At 37.0% G+C, this 27,724-nt stretch overlaps 1 protein-coding gene and 1 long non-coding RNA gene across 5 annotated transcripts in view; one reads left to right on the top strand and one right to left on the bottom strand.

The window, feature by feature from the left end:
• Positions 1-26,670, top strand: part of LOC108187381 (uncharacterized) — a 49,699-nt gene extending 23,029 nt beyond the window's left edge. For 2 of the 3 annotated variants that reach the window (XR_012405284.1, XR_012405289.1), the window contains exons 3-7: positions 7,288-7,474; positions 10,616-10,689; positions 16,521-16,632; positions 25,380-25,489; positions 25,609-26,670. This is a non-coding gene — a long non-coding RNA (uncharacterized lncRNA). Of the gene's footprint in view, positions 1-6,151; positions 7,475-10,615; positions 10,690-16,520; positions 16,633-25,379; positions 25,490-25,608 lie in introns of those variants that run through there. The other variant, XR_001799161.4, reaches the window with a different exon arrangement.
• atp1a1a.2 (ATPase Na+/K+ transporting subunit alpha 1a, tandem duplicate 2) lies at positions 1,351-8,828 on the bottom strand. 2 transcript variants are annotated; one of them, NM_131687.1, is given in 22 exon segments: positions 1,351-1,480; positions 1,611-1,702; positions 1,799-1,900; positions 2,025-2,155; positions 2,305-2,450; positions 2,535-2,658; positions 2,736-2,890; positions 2,969-3,137; positions 3,223-3,373; positions 3,471-3,607; positions 3,744-3,919; positions 4,021-4,213; positions 4,300-4,434; positions 4,547-4,855; positions 4,940-5,208; positions 5,292-5,409; positions 5,661-5,795; positions 5,875-5,988; positions 7,262-7,465; positions 8,197-8,256; positions 8,431-8,541; positions 8,756-8,828. In NM_131687.1, coding segments are annotated over 22 exon segments (3,072 nt in total). In that variant the 5' UTR covers positions 8,768-8,828; the 3' UTR covers positions 1,351-1,451.
• Positions 26,671-27,724: the final 1,054 nt, after the last annotated feature.

Raw genomic sequence — 27,724 nt, 5'->3', positions numbered from 1 at the left:
CCTCTGACATAGTGGATTAGTGGTTAGCACTGTTGTCTCACAGCAAGAAGGTCGCTGGTTCGATTCCCAGCTGGGTCAGTTGGCATTTCTGTGTGGAGTTTGCATGTTCTCCCTGTGTTGGCGTGGGTTACCTCCGGGTACAGGTGAATTGAAAACTAAATTGGCCATAGTGTATTTGTGTGAATGAGTGTGTATGGATGTTTCCCAACACTGGGTTGCAGCTGGAAGGGCATCCGCTGTGTAAAACATATGCTAGATAAGTTGGCGGTTCATTCCGCTATGGTGACTTCTGATAAATAAAAGGGACTACGCCTAAGGAAAATTAAAGAATGACCTTTTTAGACCTTTGAATGTCTTTTTAATAAGACTTTCCTAATATTCCAAGTAATATCCTTATATTTTGAGAATTGCTGTGTATTTATGAAAGACTTACTTTGTGAATATGAAATTTTTGGTTTGTGTGACTTCCGACTGGTTGTCTGTTTGAAATTGAAGGATGACCAAATTTAACCCTGCTACCCTATATGCATAGTTTAAGCACAATTAAATACTCATTTTAGTTGGATCACGTCCTTGTTTTGTAAACAACTTTCTGTTTTGTCAGTCAACAGAGCCTCACCACCTCACTGTTCATGTTATTTCCTTAATAAGTTGAGTAGTAAAACAACTGAGGCCAGTCCACATTTGTAGCCCATTGTTTTTATAATGCAATGTTTGACTGGGGCACAGCATGTTCTGCTGGTTTCACTGATATGTATAAACAGACTTTTCACAGCCTACACACCACATGATAATTATACTGCCCTTATAATAGCAAGAATGGTCTGAACTCCTGGTATTACAGCTCAGTTTCCAGAGAATGCAGCATAAACTTTATTCACTTGAAATAAAACTGCTGGTATTAGCTGTGCATGACAATAACAATTTAACATGTGACTTATTATATTATAAGTAGATTATTTAATTTTTTGTCATACTAATACATAAACTGCTGAAAAGGCAACGGCCCGGCTGATTTACATAGACATTGTAGAAGTAGACCCCTGCTGGTAGATTATGTAACTACACCATTATGGGTGCTTCTGTTTTTTTAAAAAAGTTTACAAACTAAGTACTTTCTGCTCAAAAAGGCTGCATTATTTTATTTTAAGGTGTACTCATTGACTAGCAATCGAAGTCTCTTATTTATTTATATTTTACAATACCGAAAGCAGCCTCAATGATTTTAATCTTTTGACCATTAGTGTAAACTAAATGTGTACTACAGTTTGTGCATGGTCATAATTTTTATCATTATATCTTTTCAGTTTAGTCAAAATACACACACACACACACACACACACAAACAGACAAACTCAGTGTTGAATTTATTTGCTGAAATACACCAGATTCTGTATCGCTTTTCTTTGAGAGTCTCTGAACATAAGTTTGCAGTAGAAGGTCTTCTTGTTTCAGTAGTACGTTTCTTTTTCCACAAAGCCTGAAAGCACATTTGCACATACAGTATATTAGTGTCAGTACACATGAACATCTCTCTAAAAGTGAAATGCAACCAGCTTTGTTCAGGATTCTGAAGTCTGCCGACTGCTCTGGGTAAAATCTGTTATTACCTCCTGGATTCCGTCGCAGGATGTATTTTCTAATTTCATCATAGAAAAAGATGATAAGAGCGTATGGTAAGGCAGTGAACCACCACAGTGGTCTAAATGGGGGAAAAAAAGAGCATTGTGGTAGTTTTTAATTCCTCATTCCTCAAGGTTCGAGCATGAATATTCTCATATCTTGTGTGTCCACTCACCTTAGAGGATACATTCTGACTGCAATGTCCATGCCTGGGCAGTAGGACAAGAAAGCTGCCAGAGCACCTTCCTCAAAGAAAGCAAAGATCAGGACCTTATTTCTGGGAAAGAAATGAGAAGAAATGATAAGGCTTTAGAGTCGAGCAGCCTAGGGCTTGAACTGAACAAACAGTTCAGTATTTTATTGCTTCTCTGAAGCTTGTTGGCATCTATTTGTTTACATACTTCATTCCCTGCTGCAGGATGGAGTTCCTCCTGGTCTTTACAATGAGCAAGTCAGCCCATTGCACAACCACAATACTAATGAAGAATGCTGTGTGGCATGTAGACTCTATAATCTTTCTTCCTTCGTAGGTCTCCCCAAAAATGAACAAAAAGAATATTTATAAACTGATAAATTTATATCTTATATTTAGATAACTAACTTAGTTCTATTATAAGGCTGATATTTGGTATTATATAGGCTTTTTTTTTTTTACATTTTAGGTAAAGCTTTGACATTTACCCATTGTTGGCCATAGCTGTCTTCCAGATCACCAATAGATCTATCTTCCCAGCCAACGCGAAGTCCTGGCAAATAAGAGGGTCTAAATCCATTCTCGGCCATAACCGTGATGTAGGTGAAGAACCCTGCTACTGCTTGGATCATCCCTAAAAATGAAAAGCCACAACAGGAAAATTAACAATTTGTTCATAGTCATAAGACTAGTTAAAGAAGAAATCCAGAGCTTTTACCGATTTGACCATATGCCATACTGATTAGCCTCTCATTCACAAGCCTGTCCTTCTGAGCATTTCTGGGTTGCCGTTTCATGATGTCATTTTCTGCATTCTCATAGGCGTAGGAGATAGCTGGAATCTGTGTCAAGAAATGTAAACTGAATAAAAACCGACTGCATAGTTTATAGTTCTGTAAAGTATTAGTCATTTTCCTACCAAGTCAGTGCCCAGGTCAATGAAGAGAATGGTGACGGTGCCCAAAGGTAGAGGAATACCAACAACGACAAACATGAGGAAGGGTGACATCTCCGGGATCTTACTAGTCAGTGTGTAGGCAATGGACTTTTTCAAGTTGTCGAAGATCAGACGACCTAAAGATGTGGAGGATATGTTTGAGATTTGACTCTTCAGAATTTATCAGTCAAGCAAGTTCCCAAAATTTGACACACCTTCCTCTACTCCAGTGACAATAGAGGCAAAGTTGTCGTCCAGAAGGATCATGTCAGCAGCCTGTTTGGATACGTCAGATCCAGAAATACCCATAGCCACACCAATGTCAGCCTTCTTCAGAGCTGGAGAATCATTGACTCCATCACCGGTTACGGCTACAATGGCACCCTGATAAGAGTAAAGAGACATTAAAGTTTACGTACAGGTGTAAAACTGTACATCTGTACGATTGGATAGATTTCTCTGGCAGCACCTGTCTTTGACAACCTTCCACAATGATCAGCTTTTGTTGTGGAGACGTTCTGGCGAACACAATTTCTGTATGATAACGGAGGATCTCATCCAGGTCACTGTCATTCATATTCTTCAGCTCTCCACCATGGACCACACAGGCCTTAGCTTCTCTATAGAGACAAATTTGTATTAGAAGACCAGCAAGTCCTGTATTTTTTGCAATATATTTATTTAAATTGTTGCTGTGTTTTAGGTGGTTGGGTTTACCTCGGATTAACCTCTCCAACAGGGATGTTCATGCGAGCGGCAATGTCTTCAACAGTCTCATTGCCTTCTGAGATGATGCCAACACCTTTTGCAATAGCTTTAGCTGTAATTGGATGGTCACCAGTAACCATGATGACCTGTATTGAAAGAGGCATTCATTTAAATTAGCTTTATTTAAACAGTTGCTTATTATTTGAACAATTTAACTACATATTCAGCATGTTCAAGTAGTTGAACTTGAATAAAGGTTAAAAGGTTAAATAAAGGTTAAACCTTGATTCCAGCACTCCGGCACTTGGCTACAGCATCTGGTACAGCGGCACGAGGAGGATCAATCATGGACATGAGGCCAAGAAAGCACAGGTTCTCAGTGGGGAAGTTAACATCCTCAGGATCAAATGCAAAACCCTCAGGAAACTGGTCATCAGGCAGGTTAAATTGGCAGAAACCTGTTACAGAAAATGTATTGTTATTTTAATGATCTGTAATTTCTTCTGTAGCCTTAAAATCTAATGCTTTTCATAAAATGAAATTCCATAGGTGCATTTACCCAGGACTCTTTCTCCAAGACCTCCGAGTTCCACATAAGCACTTTGAAAAGAATCTTTATTTTCGTCGTCCATAGGCTGCTCTTTTCCATTAATTAAAATGGTGGAGCATCGGTCCAAGATTCTCTCAGGTGCTCCCTTCATCACCAGCAGGTGTTTAGTACCTGAGGAACTGGGATCCTTGTGGACCGAGAGCTAGAAATAAGTATAACAAAGATCGATTAGGATCTAATGTCAAATTTACATCATCTCACCTTCAAAGAACATCTCAGCAAAAATACCTGATACTTGTTGGTGGAGTTGAAAGGAATCTCACAAATCTTTCTGTACTTCTCTCTCATTTCAATGACTGATCCGCAGCACAGCTCAATACACTTTAGGAGGGCAGACTCGGAGGCATCACCAGCTGTCTCTCTCTGCAGAACAGATTTAATTGTACTCAAAATAATAGAGCTATATTGAAGTAGCACAAGTTGCAAGATTGAATGAAGCTCATTTAGATAATAGGAAATCTGGAGACAAGCTCACATTAAGGACTGGGAGATGGCTTTGTTCAGCACGGAAGACGGCGCGATTGCAGAGGCCAGCAACACGAGCGAGGGCCGCCCAAGTAGGAGAGCTTCTGTCAAAGGAGGTTCCACTCTGGTTCTCTGTGGTGTCTGCTTCATGAATCTGGCTGTCGAACCACATATGAGCAACAGTCATCCGGTTCTGAGTCAAAGTTCCTGTTTTGTCTGAGCAAATAGTGGTGGTTGATCCAAGAGTCTCCACAGCTTCAAGATTCTTCACCAGGCAGTTCTTCTTTGCCATTCGTTTGGCAGTGAGAGTCAGACACACCTACATGAACAGACAAGAGCCAATCATTTAGCATCAAGCAGCCTAAAATACAACCAGGAATCATCAATAACCTCTCTAACTTACAGTTACAGTAGCAGGGAGACCTTCAGGCACATTAGCGACAATGATTCCAATAAGGAAAACAACTGCTTCAATCCACGCATATCCAAGGATCAGGGACAGGACGAAGAAGGTCACACCCAAGAAAATAGACACAGCAGAGATGATGTGGATGAAGTGCTCGATCTCTCGAGCGATTGGTGTCTGTCCACCTTCCAGGCTGGAGGCAAGTGATGCAATGCGACCCATAATCGTGCGGTCACCGGTGCTGATGGCAATCCCTCTGGCAGTACCTAAGGTTTCAATATGTTCAGTAATTTACTTATTCAGTTTGTCCACACTGTAAAAAACATCCAAAATATCCACTTTCTTGTACCTTCAACACAGTTGGTAGAGAAAAATGCAATGTTTTTTGTCTCTAGAGGGTTTTCATGGGAGAATTCAGGAGAACGAGACTGCGGCTCAGATTCACCAGTGAGGGAAGAGTTGTCCACCTGAAAAAGTAGACAGAAAGTATGAATCCATGTTGGTCCAAGCTGATTTCTTCATGTTAGTGCAAGTCCATGTAGTCATGGTGTTCAAAAGCAAAACATGAATGTATACAGATATACATTCGCTCTTCCTGTGCTGGAGACCAGCAATCAGCATCTCCATGCTGGTCCCAGCATGCAAAATATCTCTTATGCTGGTGATTTATCTGCAGTGATATTTTAGACACCACATTCAGAAACACTTTACGTCTTACCTTGCATCCTTGTGCATAGACAATTCGCAGATCAGCAGGGATTCTGTCTCCACCACAGACCTCTATAAGATCACCGACAACGACCTCCTCAGCATTGATGACCTTTTTCTCTCCATCCCGCACAACTAGAGCTTGCTGAATGAACAGAACAATGACTACTGCAGTACCACGTACCAAGTTACATTCGGACATTAAAGGACACATTTTTCTTTACCTGTGGAACAAGATTCCTGAAAGACTCCATGATTTTGGAACTCTTGGATTCCTGATAGAATGAGAACCATCCATTGACTATGACCACAAACGCAAGCACAAGTCCCAGGTACAGCTGCAGAACAGATATAACAACCACAGATTGTTAACATTTGTATAGAATTTATAACTACATTTTTCCAGCAGTGATGACTCCATTTCAAATTATGGGTTGCACTTTCCGTTTGAAGAACTTCAATTAAAAAAAGCTAGATCAAATCTCTTCAAATAAGAAGATTGTGCTACAAATACTCCCAACCCAAGCTCATTCTGAAAACGTAGTCCCGTTTCTGGAGACAGCAGAATACATCCCGGGAGGTACGTACAGCTGCGTTTATTTTTTTTCTAACGAACGCTACGGGGTGGTGTGTCGCTGTTCCCTTTCGCGCTTGCCGGCTGGCCGGCCGACCGACCGCTTACCTCCTTTTGGAGGGCTTTCCCGCTGCAACCAGTTTGTCCACTCAGCTCACCGTGTACGTCGGCAAGCTTGAGATGCAGAGAGGAGTTGACCACGGCGATCGGTTTCGAGTCCGGGGAAGAGCGGTTCCAGCAATCAGGTAAGACAAAAACAGAATCCCAAAAATTAAGTGAACGAGTTTCATAACAGGGTGAGAACGTGGTGAAATCCGAAAACGCGGTAGAAAAAAATACAGGGCTTTTCTTTTTTTGGACGGCTTTTGTAAACTGTTGCTCGGGTTTAGGGAAGTGAGCGGGCGGGCGGGTCAATCGGTAAAATTGGTTGGGTTTAGGGAAGGAGGAGGGCGGGTCAGCCGATTGGCCGGTCGTGCAGTCAATCATGCGGTCAGTCGGACAGCGGCCTCTGGTGGGTTCACGTGAGAACAGCGCGGGTGCGAACTGCACTCGCGAGAGGCATTTGAGGTGCAAAAAAGCACACAACAGCGGCCTCTCTCAGATTCGCAAAAACTGCAGCCGTACGTACCTCCCAGGACGTATTCCGCGGTCTCCAGAAACATCAACGGGACTATGTTTCCAAAATGAGCCTGGGTTGAATTCTCCGATTGCATAAGTAAAAACTGATTGAGGAGTATAATTGTTCACAGTTTTGCTTGTTCAGATTATTTCTGCACAGGACCGTAATGTTAAATAATTGTAAATTTGCCACAAAAAGACTCAATAGGGATCATTCATCCTGTGCTGAAAGTAATTTATTAAGTTGCCTTGTACAGTAGTATTGGAATGGATGAACTGTGAGAACAATGACACCTCTTCAAAACACTTCACTGATTGTTTGCAGTTTAATGAAACCAACTCCCATAAATCTCAAAATGCATCATGGGCTGTAGGAAGAAGGTAGATATTTATGTAGATATATTTTCTCTCTCTCTTACATTGTCATGTGCCGCGTCTTCCACAGATGCCACCTGGATTCCATAAGCTAAGAAACAAAGGAATGCACCGAACCACAGCAGAGTTTGGAAACCACCGAAGAGCTGTTTGCAGAACTTCACCCATTGTGGAGTTGTAGGAGGTGGGGTCAATGCATTCGGCCCATCGCGGTCCAGGACCTCTTTTGCACGAAAAGAAGACAAGCCCTGCATTGGGTATGAGCATTGAGGAGTTCAAACACATATAGAAGAAACAAAAACACAACTTAAAGTCAAATAACCTACATTGGTCCTACTTTATATTAAGTGTCCTTAACTACTATGTACTTACATCAAAAAATAAATGCAGTGTATTTACTGTGTTTATAATGTATTTGAGAACACTTGTGGTGTTCTTGAGTTGGGATAGAGGTTGGGTTATGGACAGGTTTGGTGGTATGGGTAGGTTTAAGGGTGGGTTAAGGTGTAGGGAATGGTCAGCAGTGTATTTACAAATGTAATTACAGAAGTTAATCACAGATATAATTACATACAGGTATTTAATCAAGCATAAGTACACAGTAAATACATGTATTCACACAATAAGTACATTGTAACAAACTATTAATTCCTGTGTAAGTACATATTAGTTAAGGCCACTTAATGTAAAGTGGGACCCCTACATTTGCAGACACCTACACAGATTTCTATGAAATGCAAGCCTATTGTATTTTAAATCAACAGTAACTGGTATTGATTATGCAGGTGTGTTGATTCAAAACAAGAAAAAAACTTCAGGAATGCATCCTTAAAATATTTTTGTCTTTTCATATATTATATAAACATTACGCAGAAGATTTCATTTTCTACAGTAAATAGATTGTGCAAGTATTATACATTTTCTATGAAAGTCAAATGAAATGCTAATTTCTACAAAAGTCTCAGTAACTTCTACTCACCTTGATCATGTCGGTGCCATATTTGCGAGAAAGTTCATCCAGTGTCAGCTTGTGGTCATCCTGATAAAGAGCAAAACAGCTTAAATCTTACTTCACCACAGAAAGTCACACTTTTGATGTGAAAAATAACGTCTTGGTTATCATTTCAAATCATATTATCAGCATTATGGTGATACAGCCTCCATGTCCTAGCTGACATGATAATGTGATGTGATGCATGCAGGAATTCCTCACCAGTTCAACTTCTTTCTTCAGTTCATCCACATCCTTCTTCCTCTTTCCCTTTTTAGTCTTTTTGAGTTCATCCTCAGATGTTGGTGTCAACCTGTAGTCATCATTCCCTGTCTATAAAACAAAAACACACCAAATCATACTGAAATATCAGCAGAATCAAACATTCAAGCAGACTGATTTAAGAAGCCACCAGCATACACCTGCATGGAAATGCATGCTGGCTTATGCTGGTTCAGTGCTAGTATGCAGGTTTAGCTTCCGTTTAGGACCAACCAGTTCACCAGCATCCAAATCACATATGGTATAATCAAGATACTCCACTTACTCCAAGCCCCATTTTTCAAGATTATTTCAACCCAAATTTTGCCTTGTTGACTTGTTTGGAGACACAAGTGTCTGTCTGGCCATGCAAAAGTCACTAAATTTATAATCTGCCAGCTCACCTGTGTTTTGGGAGGAGATCGGAGAGATTTTGGGAGGGGTTTGACGCCTCTCATCCTTAACCTTTCATTTATTTAACCTTCATCCACACAGGAAAGTTGTTTTAGTGACACCCATGACAAGGGCTGGTCTAATTTTTGTTTGACTTATTCTACTATAAAGTTTGTTATTTTCCAGAAAGATATTGTAAACAAATACGCAAGAAAATATTGTTGCATTGTAAAATAATGATAGAAATAAAAGAAGAAAAACTATTCTGAGCAAGTAACTTGTTAAATCCTGCTAAATACAGCGGGATTAATGTAAAAGTTTCTCATACAAACATTAATAAAACGTGTGTAAAGGTGTAAACCAAAGCTATTATAATTGACTAAAATTAATCATTTTAGTTTTTTGTTACTTCAAATAACAAAATATTATATATATATATATATATATATATATATATATATATATATATATATGTATATATATATATATATATATATATATATATATGTGTGTGTGTGTGTATATATATATGTATGTAAACATTTAATTTTAGCTAGTAACAAGAAAATATTTCGTATTTAGTCTCAATTAAAAACAATAAATGAATGTGATGCAAAAATATATAATTAAAATTGATAATAAATTATAACAAAATTTAAAAAAAAATTATAATACAATTACAAAAGGAATAACAACTGCAGAAGTACTTTTCACTAATAAATAAAAAAGTAATCATCATTAATAATCAAAGTCAGCTTTATTGTCAATTCAACCACATTACAGGAGATATAGAGAATCGAAATTACGTTACTCTCAGACCCTAGGTGCCTAACATATAATATTAATATAAAAAGTAGAGTTTTAAGAAAGAATTTACAATAAATACAATTACACATAAAATGTAATCTAAAAATATACATAAAATGTTGTCTAAAGAATAAACATTTGTAAACAATACAATACAATGACATTAAGGGCAAATGGCAATGAGTGCAAACCAGAGTTGTGCAGATATAGAACAGTATATAGTGCAAAAAGGGTTATAAACATGAGAATTATGATAATAACAACAAAACTAAACACCAGTCTTAACATGCACTCTCCGCTTTCATGCTTCAGCAGTACTCAGATCATTTCCACAAACAGACCAAAGAGCACAGCTTGATTTCTATGAAATAAAGAAGATAAAGCAATGAGAGCTTTTATTTCGTCTACTGTGGCCGTCGGGTCTGTTAGAGGTGGAACGAGCAGCCGTGAGCTGGAACTGTACAAACAATCCACTCTGATCAATATCAGTCCGGCACTTTATGACTTCTTTGAAGCCGAAACAACTGTTTACACGCTTCACTCTTTGCTGTGGGTCATTACAGATATCGCTAGTCTTACAGATGATCAAGTGAGAATATACACATGAATCAGTTGTGATGTTTAAATGGTATTTTATTACTGTGGCATTTTATTTAATGAAATATTTCTCTGTTCCCTTTTAAACACCCCAGTGTTGCTCACTATCAGCATTATCTGAGAATGCTGGTGAACTTTAATTGGTTAACCAGCATTAACAGCCACGTTCAGCATGGCTTTCCTGGTCTAAGAACAAATCAACATGCATGAAACTTTTGGCTTTTGAAGGTTGACTTCTGAACTGCTTTTGCATTTGTAATGAATCTGAAGGCAGAATCGAGTCTTATACATTGTGAGTTTGAGATTGACTTTCTCTGTGTTTTGTCAACTGTTTGCTGTCTGTTGTCAGTCAACAGAGCTCCTGTCCTTCACAATGCCTGAGAGGTTCAGCCCACACTCAGCTCTACAGATGCACGGATATAGGTGAAGTACTGGTTTATGTTACTCATTAACACAGAAATAAATAATGCAATTACATTCTATCACACTCACAGTCTATCACCAAATCATGTAGTTTACAGTGTTGCTCTGCAACAAGGTTTGCATTTTTCGGCCCTCAAAGGGATGTTGTTCCTTCCCCTGAACAAAACTGGTCCATGTCATTCCATCAAGGGTGTAAGGGGGAAAATGTTTTTGATTGAATTCCATTTCCTGTATTTACATATACAGTGCTCAGCATATACGAGTACACCCCATTTTGAAAATGAATATTTATATCCATTTCTCAGTGAATATTGGTAAAATATATTGGTGCATTTAAACAAAACAGATTTATTAAACAGATATAGTTATTAAAATATCATTTTAGTTGCAGAACATCTTTAGAAATGGACAGATGATACATTTAAATTCATGCAGAATGGTGCATTTTTAAAAAATAGATTTTTAGTTTCTTTTGATTTTTGCTATTTTTGAAAATGTGATTTAATATTTTAAATAGGGCGAGGCAGTGGCGCAGTAGGCAGTGCTGTCGCCTCACAGCAAGAAGGTCGCTGGGTCACTGGTTCGAACCTCGGCTCAGTTGGCGTTTCTGTGTGGAGTTTGCATGTTCTCCCTGCCTTCGCGTGGGTTTCCTCTGGGTGCTCCGGTTTCTCACACAGTCCAAAGACATGTGGTACAGGTGAATTGGGTAGGCTAAATTGTCCGTAGTGTATGAGTGTGTGTGTGTGGATGTTTCCCAGAGATGGGTTGCGGCTGGAAGGGCATCCGCTGCGTAAAAACTTGCTGAATAAGTTGGCGGTTCAATCCGCTGTGGCGACCCCGGATTAATAAAGGGACTAAGCCGACAAATCAATAAATGAATGAATAAATATTTTAAATAAAAATACAATTCATAAATATACCAGATAAATAAGCTTTCCATTGATGCATGGTTTTTAGGACAATATTGGTTGAGATTCAACTCAAAGAAATGTGAAAATCTGGAATCTGACATTTAAAAACAAACAAATACTGAATAATATCTAAAAAACAAATCAAGTTCTGAGCCATGCTTAATACTCATCAAAAATTATGTTTTGATATATTTATGATTGGAAATTTCCGAAGCTCGTTTGTGGAACATGATTTTGCCATTAAATAAAAATAAATCACAAATTTTGCCCCATGCCATGTATTTTGGGCTATTCTCACAATTATACTCATGCAACATAAGACACTTGCATACAAAATACAAGAAAAATGTAAACCAAATAGAAATACTGAAAAAATTAGAAAATTGTAATATATATATATATATATATATATATATATATATATATATATATATATATATATATATATATATATATATATATATATATATTTATTTTTTTTTTTTAGTACAGTTAGTGGTATATCCAGAGAGGCAATTGCAGATTAGGAAGTGAAGTGGAGACTAAATAGTTGAGTTTTAGTAGTTTCTTGAAGACAGCGAGTGACTCTGCTGTTCTGATGCAGTTAGGGAGTTCATTCCACCAACTGGGCAGATTGAATGTGAGAGTTCGGGAAAGTGATTTCTTCCCTCTTTGGGATGGAACCACGAGGCGACGTTCATTCACAGAACGCAAGTTTCTGGAGGGCACATACATCTGCAGAAGTGAGAGCAGATAAGAAGGAACAAAGCCAGAGATCGCTTTGTAAGCAAACATCAGAGCTTTGAATTTGATGCGAGCAGCAACTGGCAGCCAGTGCAAACGGATGAGCAGCGGAGGGACATGTGCTCTTTTAGGTTCATTAAAGACCACTCGTGCTGCTGCGTTCTGAAGCAGCTGAAGAGGTTTGATAGAGTTAGCTGGAAGCCCGGCTAGTAGAGAGTTGCAATAGTCCAGTCTGGAGAGAACAAGAGCTTAAACAAGGAGTTGAGCTGCATGTTCAGATAGGAAGGGTCGAATCTTTCTGATGTTATAGAGTGCGAATCTGCACGATCGAGCAGTTCTAGAAATGTGGTCAGAGAAGTTTAGTTGGTCATCAATCGTTACTCCAAGGCTTTTCACCATTTTGGATGCAGTAATGGTTTCCCCATCCATCTGGATTGAAAAAGTTATGACATTTTTTTAAATAGTGATGTGCCTTTTTATACAGCGTATGTAAACTTCTGGTTTTAACTGTACGTCTGTCATCTGTCACCACATAAGAGAAAAAGGCATTCAAGAAAATCATTAAAAATGACATGTACCCAATTGAACTATGACAGAAAATAATTTAAACATGGACAAAAGAAGGTGGCATTGCAATTTTTACAACAAACTTTATAGTGCAAAGTTACAACTGAACGCTGGTTAAAAGCCGATCTTATCAGAAATGTTTTCATAATTTTATGTGTTGAGCAGAAATCCACTTATGTTAGTTATGTTAGCTGGGTTTGCAGCTCAATAAATGCTCCATCTGGCCTGAACAGGGCGTTCTGGAAGTTACAATGTTTACACTGAGCATCAAAGTTGCATAAAATTGAACAAAAGTTATATATATATAAGATGACTCCTTCAGTTTGCTCCTTACCTTTGACCTGCTCTGCCTAAAACTGGTTCTGCTGTCAAAGATCAGTGCGGGTTTTGTCCTTACGCTATTACTGCTGCCTTATTTAAATAGATTTATACGCTTGTTTTTGGTTCTAATGAATATCTGCCACTTATTAACTTCAGCAGGTTTAGAGTCATTGCTCAACCTGTTCAAAGAAAGCAGTGGACTTGCATTACACTGATCTACCAAGCAACTGCTTCTGTATTTCGCAGAATTCATGTGAATAATAGAAACAACAGTAATAAAAGTTTGTTGGTTCTTGATATCGCAAACACTATGCACTCTAGGCCTCTCTGTTTTCTATCAAAATATAACAGCAATAAATTTTATTATGAACAAATCAGCCTAATAATAGAGCAGCAACCGAAACAGATGCACTTCCATAGGTTAAAATAAAAATGTAAATTCTTCTGACTGAAACACATGGATTCCTCAACAGCTCTGTTTAAACACTGCCTGCTATATAGATGGTTGTAAATCAAAGAGGAAAATACTCTTTCATTGTTCAATTGGGATTTCTTTGATATATTGAAATTTCTTCGCAATTATTTATGAAATGTACTAACAGGTTCTGAGAGAAAATCATTTGTAACTGAGGCTTATTTGTTGTACAGTGCTCAGTGTAAATGAGTAAACTTCTTTTTAAAAATAAATATTTTTTATCCATTTCTCAGTGAATATGGACTATTTATTTTGGTGCATTTAAACAAAAATATTTACAGATTATATTCATTAAAATCAGTGTTGGTTGTCTAATGTTTTTAGAAATACAAAGATAATTATATTTGTTTAAATTGGATTTAAAAACTGTCCCTATGATTTTGTCCCTATCATTTTCAGGTTATTTGGAAGTTATTTCTTATCTTGAAATTAGCTCCATTTCCCAGAGATGGGTTGCAGCTGGAAGGGCATCTGCTGTGTAAAAACTTGCTGGATAAGTTGGTGGTTCATTCCGCTGTGGCGACCCCACATTGATAAAGGGACTAAGCCGACAAGAAAATTAATGAATGAATAAAATTAGCTCCAGTTTTGGTTTTGGTAAACTGTAAAAAAAATATATGATCAATTAGTCCTGAGAGCATATAGGTCATTGTAACTTATTAAACTAAGTTAATCATGTTCTCACTTAATTCTATTAAAAATTAAAGTTATGCAAGCTGTTTTACGTCAGTGTAACATAATATTCATAAAAGTTTAATGGACTCATAAGGTTAATTAATAAAGCAGTCAGTAAATCAGCATACTATCATCTCAAAAACATAGCAAGAATCAGATGCTTTGTTTCTAGTGAAGATTTAGAGAAACTTGTTCATGCTTTTATCAGCAGCAGGGTGGATTACTGTAATGGACTTCTCACTGGTCTTCCTAAAAAGACACTCAGACAGTTACAGCTCATCCAGAACGCTGCAGCCAGAATTCTAACCAGAACCAGAAAATCAGAGCACATCACACCTGTCCTCAGGTCTTTACACTGGCTGCCAGTTACATTCAGAATAGATTTTAAAGTATTATTACTGGTCTATAAATCACTAAATGGCCTAGGACCTAAATACATCACAGATATGCTCACTGAATACAAACCTAACAGATCACTAAGATCTTTAGGATCATATAAACTAGAAGTTCCAAGAGTTCAGTCAAAGCAGGGTGAATCTGCTTTTAGCCACTACGCCCCTCGCTGCTGGAATCAGCTTCCAGAAATGATCAGATGTGCTCCAACATTAGGCACATACAAATCAAGACTGAAAGCACATCTGTTTAGCTGTGCCTTTACTGAATGAGCACTGTGCTGCGTCTGACAGATTGCACTATCATGTTTTTCTCTTCTTCTTCATTCTTTTATTTCACATTTTACCTGTTTTTATGTTTTGTTTTGACACATTTTTATTAGTTGTTTTTATTTTTATTTTACTTGTTTCTTTTATTCTTGTTTATGTAAAGCACTTTGAATTGCCACTGTGTATGAAATGTGCCATATAAATAAACTTGCCTTGCCTTGCCTTGCCTAATTTGATTCAGCTTAAAAATTTAAGGCAGCCAGGATTTTTTACCGTGTACTGACTAATCTAATGTATATGCACAAATATAATATCATATATCAGCCTTTAGATATAACTATTTTACAAGAGAGATCTGTAAGGGTTGCACTCATTTATGCTGAATGCTGTATGTCTGAATTCTGAATTTGGTAAGTTTTACATTTTGTTATTTTAATACAGCACAAATAAATACATGTTACATTGTGGGGTTGAAAATTGCATCGTGCAACTATTTTAATGGAAATGCTCGTGATATTCAGGAAAAATAGAGCAGAATCACTTTCTGAAGCTCATGTCACTTTAACAAAGGCAGATGTCTTAATAACATTTTGGTATCATAAAAATCCTAAAAAAAATGTAAGCAAAAACATTTAAATGAAAAACGTATGACGTCCTTGAATCTACATTGTAAGCCTAAATAAATAAGCTGTGTACCACTGCTGTTATGGAAACATTCAACCTTAAAGGAGCCTGTTTAAAAAACAATTAAATCCAGTATTTAAAATGTTAAATTCCTCCTCCATTGTGACCTTGCACAAAAGAAGAGCAATTTTTTCAGAACAGTGCAGCGAGGCTGATTATAAATAAAATATATATTTTACTAGACAATATATCTTCCATAAAATATGATCAATATGTGATGTAAACAGAATGGCTTAAAGATGTGTTTTTAAGTTAATTAAGTAAGAAGATTAAAGTACAGGGTCCTTAATATAAAGTGGGACCAGTTATATTTAATCTATAGGTCACACTTTACAATAAGTTAATGTTAATTAATGCATTTACTAACATGAACAAACAATGAACAATACATTTACTACAGTATTTATTCATGTTAGTTAACGTTAGTTAATGAAAATACCGTTAATCATTGTTAATGTTAACTCATGGTGCATTAGCTAATGTTAACAAGTATGGACTTGGATGTCAATAATGCATTAGTAAATGTTCAATTATGATTAATAAATGCTGTACAAGTGTTGTTCATGATTAGTTCATGTTAGTAAATGCATTAACTAATTAATCTTATTGTAAAGTGTTACCAATCTATAATATTATTACAATATATATTCCTTGCAAACTATACTGTCAATATAACTAGCACAGTTTTAAAACACATTTAAACAAAAGCTGACCGAATATTTGATTAATTACCAAGTCTGTTCAATCACATGTTCACGTTTTCACTGTTTTCCTCCTAAACTTCATCTTTAGGTTGAGGGTGACCCATGTGGAGGTGAAAGCAGATTAAGAGAGCAAAGACAAAACAAGCAGATTAGCCAAATGTCTGACCGGTTTCTCTTCAGGATACAGAGCATCATCAGAGGTCAGAGATTTCCACTTCAAACAATACTTTAAACACATGAACATGCATGAAACAGATGATCAGTCAAAGCCCATTCACGTGATTCAGAAACAAATGTATGCAAAAGGGCAAATCAACGGTTGATTCAATAGAAATAATGACGTCTGAATTCTGTTGAAGGGAATTGATGATACTGAGAATTTCAAGAGGAAAATGATTGTCATTTCAAAATACTGAAAGATTTTTTTCAAAGCCCAGAGAAAAATGTTATTATTAGAAGCTGCGGTTTGATGGCAGTAATTGGCTTTCTGAGAAAGTAAACACTTGAAGACTTTGATTGTGTGTTACTGGAGAAACAGATGCAACCTAATACTGTCCTCTCACCTCTCAAACTGCAGTTGATAGAATGAACCTGATTGAGCTGGTCACATTAAAGAGACAGTACGGTATCACTTTATTTTGATGGTCCCTTTAATGCGTTTTGTTGAATTTAAGTTACATTGCATCTACAGTTGAAGTCAGAATTATTAGCCCCCCTGAATTATTAGCGCCCCTGTTTATTTTTTTCCCCCAATTTCTGTTTAATGGAGGGAAGATTGTTTCAGCTCATTTCTAAGCATAATAGTTTTAGAAACTTATTTCTAATAACTGATTTATTTTATCTTTGTCATGATGACAGTAAACAATATTTGACTAGATATTTTTCAAGACACTTCTATACAGCTTAAAGTGACATTTAAAGGCTGAACTAGGTTAATTAGAAAGGTTTAGGTTAGGTTAACTAGGCAGGTTAGGGTAATTAGGCAAGTTATTGTACAACAGTGGTTTGTTCTGTAGACTATCAAGTAAAATTTTAGCTTAAAGGGGTTAATAATTTTGTCCCTAAAATGGTGTTTAAAAAATTTAAGACTGCTTTTATTCTAACCGAAATAAAACAAATAAGACTTTTTCGAGAAGAAAAAATATTATCAGACAAACTGTGAAAATTTCCTTGCTCTGTTAAACATCATTTGGGAAATAATTAAAAAAGAAGATAAATGTAAGGGGGCTAATAATTCTGACTTCAACTGTACATGCCAACTAATCTCAATAGTTTATAAGTAGACTGTTAGGTTGGGTTAGTGTAAGTGTAAGGTGATGTAAGGTGCGAGGCAGTGGTGCAGTAGGTAGTGCTGTCGACCCCACAACAAGAAGGTCGCTGAGTCGCTGGTTCGAGCCTAGGCTCAGTTGACGTTTCTGTGTGGAGTTTGCATGTTCTCCCTGCGTTCGTGTGGGTTTCCTTTGGGTGCTTCGGTTTCCCCCACAATCCACAGACATGTGCTACAGGTGAATTGGGTGGGCTAAATTGTCCATAGTGTATGAGTGTGTGTGTGGATGTTTCCCAGAGATGGGTTGCGGCCGGAAGGGCATCAGCTGCGTAAAAACTTGCTGGATAAGTTGGCGGTTCATTCCGCTGTGGTGACCCTAGATTAATAAAGGGACTAAGCCGACAAGAAAATGAGTGAATGAAGTTTCTTATAGACCGTTTTCTTGGCTGCTGCATGGAGGGCGCCATATCGACCAGCGTCTTCAGGTAGAATGCTTAAAACTTCTGTTTACAGTGTTTACAATGGGTCTTTTAGATCGCACTATTATGTTTTTCGTTTTCTTTTTCATTCTTTTATAGCCTATTTTAAATCATTTTAATTTGTTTTTATCTGTTTTTAATAATTTTTATTGTCTGCATTTTATGTTCCTAAACTTGTCTTTTTTATTCCTGTTTATGTAAAGCACTTTGAATTGCCACTGTGTATGAAATGTGCTATATAAATAAACTTGCCTTGCCTTTTGCGCTCCGAAAATGGGCTTTAATAGCATTTTTAATGGATTACAGAGTGTTTTTGCGACACACAACTTAGAAAGTTGAAAGTTAAAGCTGTTATAATCTGTCAGATGTGGTTCAAGCGCGAGAGAAAAACGTTCTAGTTCACATGTCTGCCGTCAGAAATACTGTATGTGTGTGTGTGTGTGTGTTTCCCCAGCCTGTCAGCTTTGAGCTCCGCGGCTCTTCAACACACACACACACACACACACACACACACACACACGCACACACACACACACACGCACACACACACACACACACACACACACACACACACACACACACACACACGCACACACACACACACACACACACACACACACACACGCACACACACACACAATACTTCACTGCATTATAGAGCAAACCAGAGTACTGGCATGAAACTTAACAGGTATGTAAGTCATGCAATTAAAAAAATGACCTATACAAGTCTGTTATTGATCCTCTGCTGGCTGATTTGCTGTTCATTCTAATCACGAGCCGTTTATGTTTAATTTCATGTGTTTTTTTTATGACGGTGTGTGTTTTTCTGTCATTTTAAAATGACACTCGCCTATATTTTCACTTTGTCACAGTTATTAAATCAGTGTGTCAGATGGACAGTGTGTGTGACAAACATTTTGCAGAATTATCTATATTATATATTTATAGAATCACACTAAACAAAATCCTAACATAGGTGAAATTATTTTTGTCATTTAGTATAACAGATATGTTCATATAAATATTGAACACTTATTCTGAGCTGGAAAAAAATACAAATTCTAATATATTAAATAAATTACTATAAACATCTTGTTAGATGTGTAAAACACAATGGTTTTAATGCACCAATATTAGTATGTAAATTCTTATTTTATGTATTACATGAATAATTCTTTTTCTTAATGATATATAATATTATGAGCAAGCAAACTAAATGCAAGTGCTCAATCTGATCTGAAGCCAAAGATACTTATTCATAAGTGTGTATTAAATATCTGACAGGAGCAATAAAAAAGAGAGATGGAGACTGAAGAAGGGACAGGCTATAGAGCTTAGCTGATTAAATTACTGCACCAAAAGCTGCTTTGCCAAACTCACAAACACAAATAAGCCAATGCATTAGTTGTGCCTCGTATAGATTGTCAGATACTGAGATTCCCTGAATATGTATAATGATAAAATGTAAAAATCCTGGGTTGTTTTAATCTATCACTGGGTCAAAAACTTAACAATCACAACACTTGGGTTGAAACATATAAATTAAATATAATATAAAAAGATCAATCCAATGTTCTCCCCGTGTTGGAGTGGGTTTCCTCTGGGTGCTCCGGTTTGCCCTACAGTCCAAACACATGCAGTACAGGTGAACTGGGTAGGCTAAATTGTCTGTAGTGTATGTGTGTGAATGGATGTGTAAGGATGTTTCCCAGTGATGGTTTGCAGCTAGAAGGGCATCCGCTGCGTAAAACATATGCTGGATAAGTTGGCGGTTCATTCCGCTGTGGAGACCCCGGATTAATAAAGGGACTAGGTCAAAAAGAAAATGAATGAATGTTGGGTTAATACGACCCAGCATATTTTGAATACAATACAATTAAGTAGGCGAGGCAGTGGTGCAGTAGGTAGTGCTGTCTCCTCACAGCAAGAAGGTCGCTGGTTCGAACCTCGGCTCAGTTAGCGTTTCTGTGTTGAGTTTGCATGTTCTCCCTGCCTTCGCGTGGGTTTCCTCCGGGTGCTCCGGTTTCCCCCACAGTCAAAAGACATGTGGTACAGGTGAATTGGGTAGGCTAAATTGTCCGTAGTGTGTGTGTGAATGTGTGTGTGGATGTTTCCCAGACATGGGTTGCAGCTGGAAGGGCATCCACTGCGTAAAAACTTGCTGGATAAGTTGGCGGTTCATTCCGCTGTGGCGACCCCGGATTAATAAAGGGACTAAGCCGACAAGAAAATGAATGAATGAATGAATGAATAAACAATTAAGTAGTAATTTGTGTGTATCCACCAGAAGTACAGTGAACTTGTTTATAGTTATATTTATTATCCACAATAAGTAAATAACTGGAAGAATAATAACTAGCATTAAACACAAAAAATAATCATTTACATACCATAAAAGGCATATTTGTTAGCCCTCCTGTTACATTTTTCTTCTTTATTTAAATATTTTATAAGTTATATTTAATGTAGCGATGACATTTTCACAGTATTTCTTAAAATATTTTTTTCATTTTTCAGTTTGGCTGCAATAAAAGCAGTTTTTAAATATTTAAGGTCAATATTATTAACCCTTTAAAGATTGGTTTTTCATTGCCACTGCTGTCCAATAACTTCCCTAATTAAACCTAGTTAAGTTAATTTGTTAAATCTTAGAACATGTACTTAAAGCTGAATACTGGTATCTTCATTCATTCATTCTAATTAATCAGGGGTCACCACAGCGGAATGAACCGCCAACTTATCCAGCACGTGTTTTACACAGCGAATGCCCTTCCAGCTGCAACCCATCTCTGGGAAGCATCCAAACACACTCATACACTATGAACAATTTAGCCTACCCAATCCACCTGTACCACGTGTCTTAGAAAACCCACGCGAACACAGGGAGAACATGCAAACTCCACACAGAAACGCCAAGAGCCAGCCAAGACTCGAGCCAGCGACCTTCTTGCTGTGAGGCGACAGCACTACCAACTGCGCCACTGCGTCGCAATACTAGTATCTTGTAAAATATGAAAAACTAATAATTAATAATAATTCATTATTAGGGGCGACGCAGTGGCGCAGTGGGTAGCACGTTCGCCTCACAGCAAGAAGGTCGCTGGGTCACTGGTTCGATCCTCGGCTAAGTTGCTGTTTCTGTGTGGAGTTTGCATGTTCTCCCTGCGTTCGCGTGGGTTTCCTCCGGGTACTCCGGTTTCCCCCACAGTCCAAAGACATGTGGTACAGGTGAATTGGGTAGGCTAAATTGTCCGTAGTGTGTGTGTGTATATGTGGATGTTTCCCAGAGATGGGTTGCGGCTAGAAGGGCATCCGTTGCGTAAAAACTTGCTGGATAAGTTGGCGGTTCATTCCGCTGTGGCGACCCAGGATTAATAAAGGGACTAAGCCGACAAGAAAATGAAATGAAATAAATTAATTATTAGAAATTTGTTATTAAAACTACTAAAATTTCTCTGTTAAAAAGTGCTTGGGATTTTATGGAAAGAATTTAAATTTCACGTGAGGGCGAATAATTTTTTTTAGCTGTATATTGAAAGGATATATGAGACTCCAGTATTGCGATAAGTAAACGTAAGCTGCATCTGCTCTCATACATAAAGAAGAAATCAACTGCAGAGCACGCCACACCCGGTGCTCATATCTACACTTTCTGCATGTAACAGGCAGATGGCGCTGTTTGCATTCTGCAGGGATGAACATTTATTTCAGCGAAACACCAGATGGAGCTGAAGCTCTGTTTTATTTTTACTCAAACACAAAATAAAACCATAGTCTTTCCCTGAAATCTACCAATCATCAGTTTAGAATAACAGCATTGTGTTGGTCCTGATGTTTATAAAAGTAACCCACAGCTAACTTTGCTTTCTTGTTTTTACTTTTAAATGCAGCAGTTATAGTCAATGAAGGGCCCATTGGAGACTGAAGGCAGAGAGATGTCAGTATATATCACAATGCTCTTTTAATGAATGCCACAGCATACTGTAGTGTTAACAAGTGAACTGATGTATTTTTATATTTACGACATTATGTGGTTATATATAGAAAACGACAGTATTGTGGCTAAGTGGTTTGCACTGTTGCCCTACAGCAAGAAGATTGTCACAGTTGACATTTCTGTGTGGAGTTTGCATGTTCTCCCCGCGTTCGTGTGGGTTTCCTCCGGGTGCTCCGGGTTTCCAAACACATGAGCTATAGGGGAATTGAGTAAACTATATTGTCCATAGTGTATAAGTGTTTGTGTTAATGAGTGTGTATTGGTGTTTTCCAGTACTGGGATGTGGCTAGAAGGGCATCTGCTGAGTAAAGCATATGCTGGAATAGTTGGCAGTTCATTCCGCTGTGGCAACCCCTGATAAATAAGGGACTAAGTCGAAGGTAAATGAATGAATGAAAACTACAGTAGTGGGTGTTTGTTTGTATAGTTATATCACCACAGCAGCTATAGAATTACCACAACAAATTAATGAAAGTACTTCACTATAGTATGCTTCAGAAACACTGTAGTGTTTACTACTGTACTGCTGTTTCAATTGGGACACAACATAGCCGGGATTATTGTATTAATAAACAGATGAATATTGGTGTTGGAATCTGGATAATTCATATCTGTCAGTGTGTTTTCCTATTTCTGTTGTGTCTGTTTGGCTCAAATGTACTGAATGATTGTGGCGGTGTTTCAGTGAGCGTCACGTGACTCTGGCAGATTTGCTCAATCGCTCAGAGAATGTCATATTACAGTCATTGTTCTTTCTGTGCTATTTTAATAGCTAGAAAATCCTCCTTTGTGCTGTTGATGAAGAGCGTACAAATGTGTGAGAATTACGAAAAACAATAAGAAATTAACACGGATTAATGAAAGCTCAGCCATTAAGGCTGCAATTATGTGAACAATTCATTCATTCATTCATTTTCTTGTCGGCTTAGTCCCTTTATTAATCCGGGGTCGCCACAGCGGAATGAACCGCCAACTTATCCAGCAAGTTTTTTATGCAGCGGATGCCCTTCCAGCCGCAACCCATCTATGGGAAACATCCACACACACATTCATTCACACACTCATACACTACAGACAATTTAGCCTACCCAATTCACCTGTACCGCATGTCTTTGGACTGTGGGGGAAACCAGAGCACCCGGAGGAAACCCACACGAATGCAGGGAGAACATGCAAACTCCACACAGAAACGCCAACTGAGCCGAGGTTCGAACCAGCGACCTTCTTGCAGTGAGGCGTCAGCAATACCTACTGCGCCACTGCATCGCCCTTATGTGAACAATGTCCTGTAAAAATATTAATATTGTGAAATGTTTACAAAATCCAACCAGTTTTATTTAGTAAATGTATTAAGATACTTTTTCTATTTAAATTGTACTTTACTCCAGGCTTCAGTGTCTCAAGAAGCTTTAGAAGTCATGCAGATATGATTATCTGATGATGGAGAAACATTAATGAGTGTTGTTAGTGTTGAAAACAGCTGCTTTGTATTTTACTAATTCATGATCAACAAAATAGCATTTATTTTAAATAGAAATAATTTGAGACACTAAATATCCTTAATTTGGTAAACAAAAGTATTAACCAGGTTTAAATATCTACACATTCACTCACTGGCCACTTTATTAGGTACACCTGTCCAACTGCTCATTAAGGCAAATTTCTAATCAGCCAGTCACATGGCAGCAACTCAATGCATTTAGGCATGCAGACGTGGTTGAGACGATCTGCTGCAGTTTAAACTGAGCATCAGAATGAGTGGCATGGTTGTTGGTGCCAGACGGGCTGGTCTGAGTATTTCAGAAACTGCTGATCTACTGGGATTTTCATGCACAACCTTCTCTAGAGTTTACAGGGAATGATCTGAAAAAGAGGAAATATCCAGTGAGCGGCAGTTCTGTGGGCGTAAATGCCTTGTTGATGCCAGAGGAGAATGGCCAGACTGGTTCCAGCTGTTAGAAAGGCAACAGTAACTCAAATAAGCACTCGTTACAACCGAGCTCTGCAGAAGAGCATCTCTGAACACACAACACATCCAACCTTGAGGTGGATGGGCTACAGCAGCAGAAGACCACACCGGGTGCCGCTCCTGTCAGCTAAGAACAGGAAACTGAGGCTACAATTCACACAGACTCACCAAAACTGGACAATAGAAGATTGGAGAAACGTTGCTGCTCTGATGAGTCTCCATTTCTGCTGTAACATTCGGATGCTCGGGTCAGAATTTGGCGTCAACAACATGAAAGCATGGATCATCCTGTCTTGTATCAGCGGTTCAGGCTGGTGGTGGGGGTTTAATGGTGTGGGGGAGATTTTCTTGGCACACTTTGGCTTATTAGTACCAATTGAGCATTGTGTCAACGCCACAGCCTACCTGAGTATTGTTGCTGACCATGTCCATCCCTTTATGAGCACAGTGTCTCCATCTTCTGATGGCTACTTCCAGCAGGATAACACACCATGTCATGAAGCTCAATAATCTCTGACTGGTTTCTTGAACATGACAATGAGTTCACTGTACTCAAATGGCCTCCACAGTCACCAGACATCAATCCAATAGAGCAGCTTTGGGATGTGGTGGAACGGGAGATTGGCATCATGGATGTGCAGCCGACAAATCTGCAGTAACTGAGTGATGCTATCATGTCAACATGGAGCAAAATCTCAGAGGAATATTTACAGTATCTTGTTGAGTTCTGAAGGCAAAATTGCGTCCAACCCGGTACGGTACTAGTAAGGTGTACCTAATAAAGTGGCCGGTGCGTGTACATATTTAGCAATACAATTAAATCCCAAAAGTGTGTGAGATATGAGTAAAAGGGAATTAGTGGATGTATAGTCAAATATTTCTGCTGTTTAAATCTGTAGTTTGCACCAGGCTTCATTGTCACATGATGCTTTAGAAATCATGCAGATATGATGATTTGATAATGGAGAAATATTAATAATAATTATTATTGTTGAAAACAGCTGATATGTGTTTTGCTAAAACCCTAATAAAAGCATTTATTTGAAACCCTAAATTTTTATCACTCTAAATATCATTAATGTCAATCTTAAAATCATTTTTAACACATCCTCATCAAACAAAAGTATTAATTGCTCATTAAAACTGCACACTTTTTAATGATTGTGTACGCATATTTTGCTTTATCTCTTATTTAATTGTCAAAATGACTAGTTTTTCCATTGTGTGTCAAGGAAAACCAACTGGAAAATGATGATGTTGTCCATTTGGAAACCTGACAGAGAGTTGCTGATGGAAAACGCAGAGTTTTTCAAAACATCTCAGGATGAAAATCAGCATGAGGGTGAGAAAATAATGGAAAAATTCTGATTTTTATTCAAATGATGAGTGTAAAAGAGCACATATTTTTCCTCACTGAATCTGTTTTCTCTGTAACATCACCAGCTCTCTTTTTTCCATCAGATAAATGCAGCTCACGTGTGAAGCCGGATCAGAGCTGCTGGATTGTGTAACAAGAGGAATGTTTGGGAATCTCAGAGAGCTATTGCATTGTTCACAGCCATGTGAGAAGGAGTCAGAGGTCAAACACAGTGGCACGCAAAACAAAGAGGCGAGTGAAGCAACAAGGACATATCTGAAGCCCTTTCACAAGGTCATTGAAGATCACAGAAGCCAATATACTGTATAGTGCATTTAAACCTAATATTGGATTGAAAATATTTTAGAAAAAAATACGATGAATTGGGAATTTTGGATATATTAGCATTTTAGTTAGCGCCTATTAGGGTTGCATTGCCAGAAACTAAAAGTTAGCTACGTTATTTGGGCTTTATTTATTCCTGCATAATATTTATAGACATGTAGTTGGATTCAATTTCAGATTAAAGATAAAAGTATACATTAATCATTATAATGCATTTGAAAATCTGTACTATTTTGCGCTTCATTATTTGACAAAGCATTAAAAAACTTATTATTTTTGTTTAAACCCATATTGTATTTGTTTTAAACCCATATTGTATTTGTTTTGAGCAACTTATTTTATCAAAAAATGCTAATGTGTGAATTGTAATGTTATATGAATTACAAAAGGGAGATTTTAAATTGCACATTAACCAGTTTCAAGTATACAAGTTTAGCAATAAAACTAAGTCCAAAAAGTGTGAGATAAAGTGTGAATTATGTTTTAGAACATATTTTAATAATAATATTATAACTTTTTTTGTTTTTCTGACATTATTGACAAAACACAAACGTGAAATGCGTCACATAAAACTAAATATTTCTTTAAAATGCCTGATTAAAAAATGCATGCTTATTTCTAGTTTCTTACTGCTTTTGAAAAGCTGTTTTTGTTGTTTATGTATCTCTTTTATTTTAATAACTTTATATTTTTTATTAATATTGCATTGCCAGAAACGAAAATTTTGCATGATAATTTGTGCTTAATTTATTTCTGCATAATATTTATTGAGTTGAAGTTTTTAAATTTAAGATTAAAGATTAAATTTTGCATAAAATCTGTCCAATTTTGCATTTCATTATTTTATAAAACAGTAAATACTTTAATATTTCTGTTTAAAACCAGATTATATTTCATTTGAGCAACTTATAATGCTTAAAACTGCTAATGTTTAGAAAGTTACTATGTTTTTATGATAGTATTATCACATATACCCATTTTATATGAAGTATGAAAGGGAGATTTTAAATGGCACATTAACCAGTTGTAAATAAGTGTAAATATACAAGTTTGGCAATTAAAAAGTCAATACAAAAGTCAGAAGTGTAATATAAAGTGTGAATTATGTTTTAGAACATATTTTAGCTATGAAATTATAACTCTTTTGACTTTTTGACATTATTGACAAAACACAAACATAAAATGCGTTACATAAAACTAAATATTTCTTAAAAATGCCTGAGAATTGAAAAAAAAAATCACTTTCTAGTTTCTTACAGCATTTGAAAAGCTGTTTTTTTATTGTTTATGTATCTCTTCTATATAAATAGAGAACTTTGGAATTAATATTCTAATGAGGTTATATATTTAATTAAATTAAATTAATTTATTAAATTGCATTGCCGGAAACAAAAAAATATTCTATTTAGTCCTGCATAATATTTATAGAGTTTTAGTTGTATTTAATTAAAGATTAAAGATAGAATTATACACGAATATAACCTCATAACGCATTTAAAATCTGTAATATTTAGCATTTCATTATTGTAAACTTCATTACAGTAAATAAATTAATATTTTTGTTTAAAACCATATTATATTTGATTTGAGCAACTTATTATGGTAAATATGCTAATGTCTAGAAAGTTACTATGTTTTTATGATAGAATTACCACATTCAGTTCTTAATATTCAGTTTTTAAATATTTCCCAAATGATGTTTAACAGAGCAAGGAGATGTTCACAGTTTGTCTGATAATATTTTTTCTTCTGGAGAAAGTCTTACATGTTTTATTTCGGCTCAAATAAAAGCAGTTTTAAAGTTTTTTAACATCCATTTTAAGGTTAAAATTATTAGCCCCTTTAAGCAATTTTTTTTCAATAGTCGACAGAACA

Source organism: Danio rerio, chromosome 1 (genome assembly GCF_049306965.1).
Source record: "Danio rerio strain Tuebingen ecotype United States chromosome 1, GRCz12tu, whole genome shotgun sequence".
NCBI classification, from domain to species: Eukaryota; Metazoa; Chordata; class Actinopteri; order Cypriniformes; family Danionidae; genus Danio; species Danio rerio.
Note: the sequence above shows the minus strand (reverse complement) of the source record. Positions and strands in the feature narration are given on the sequence as shown.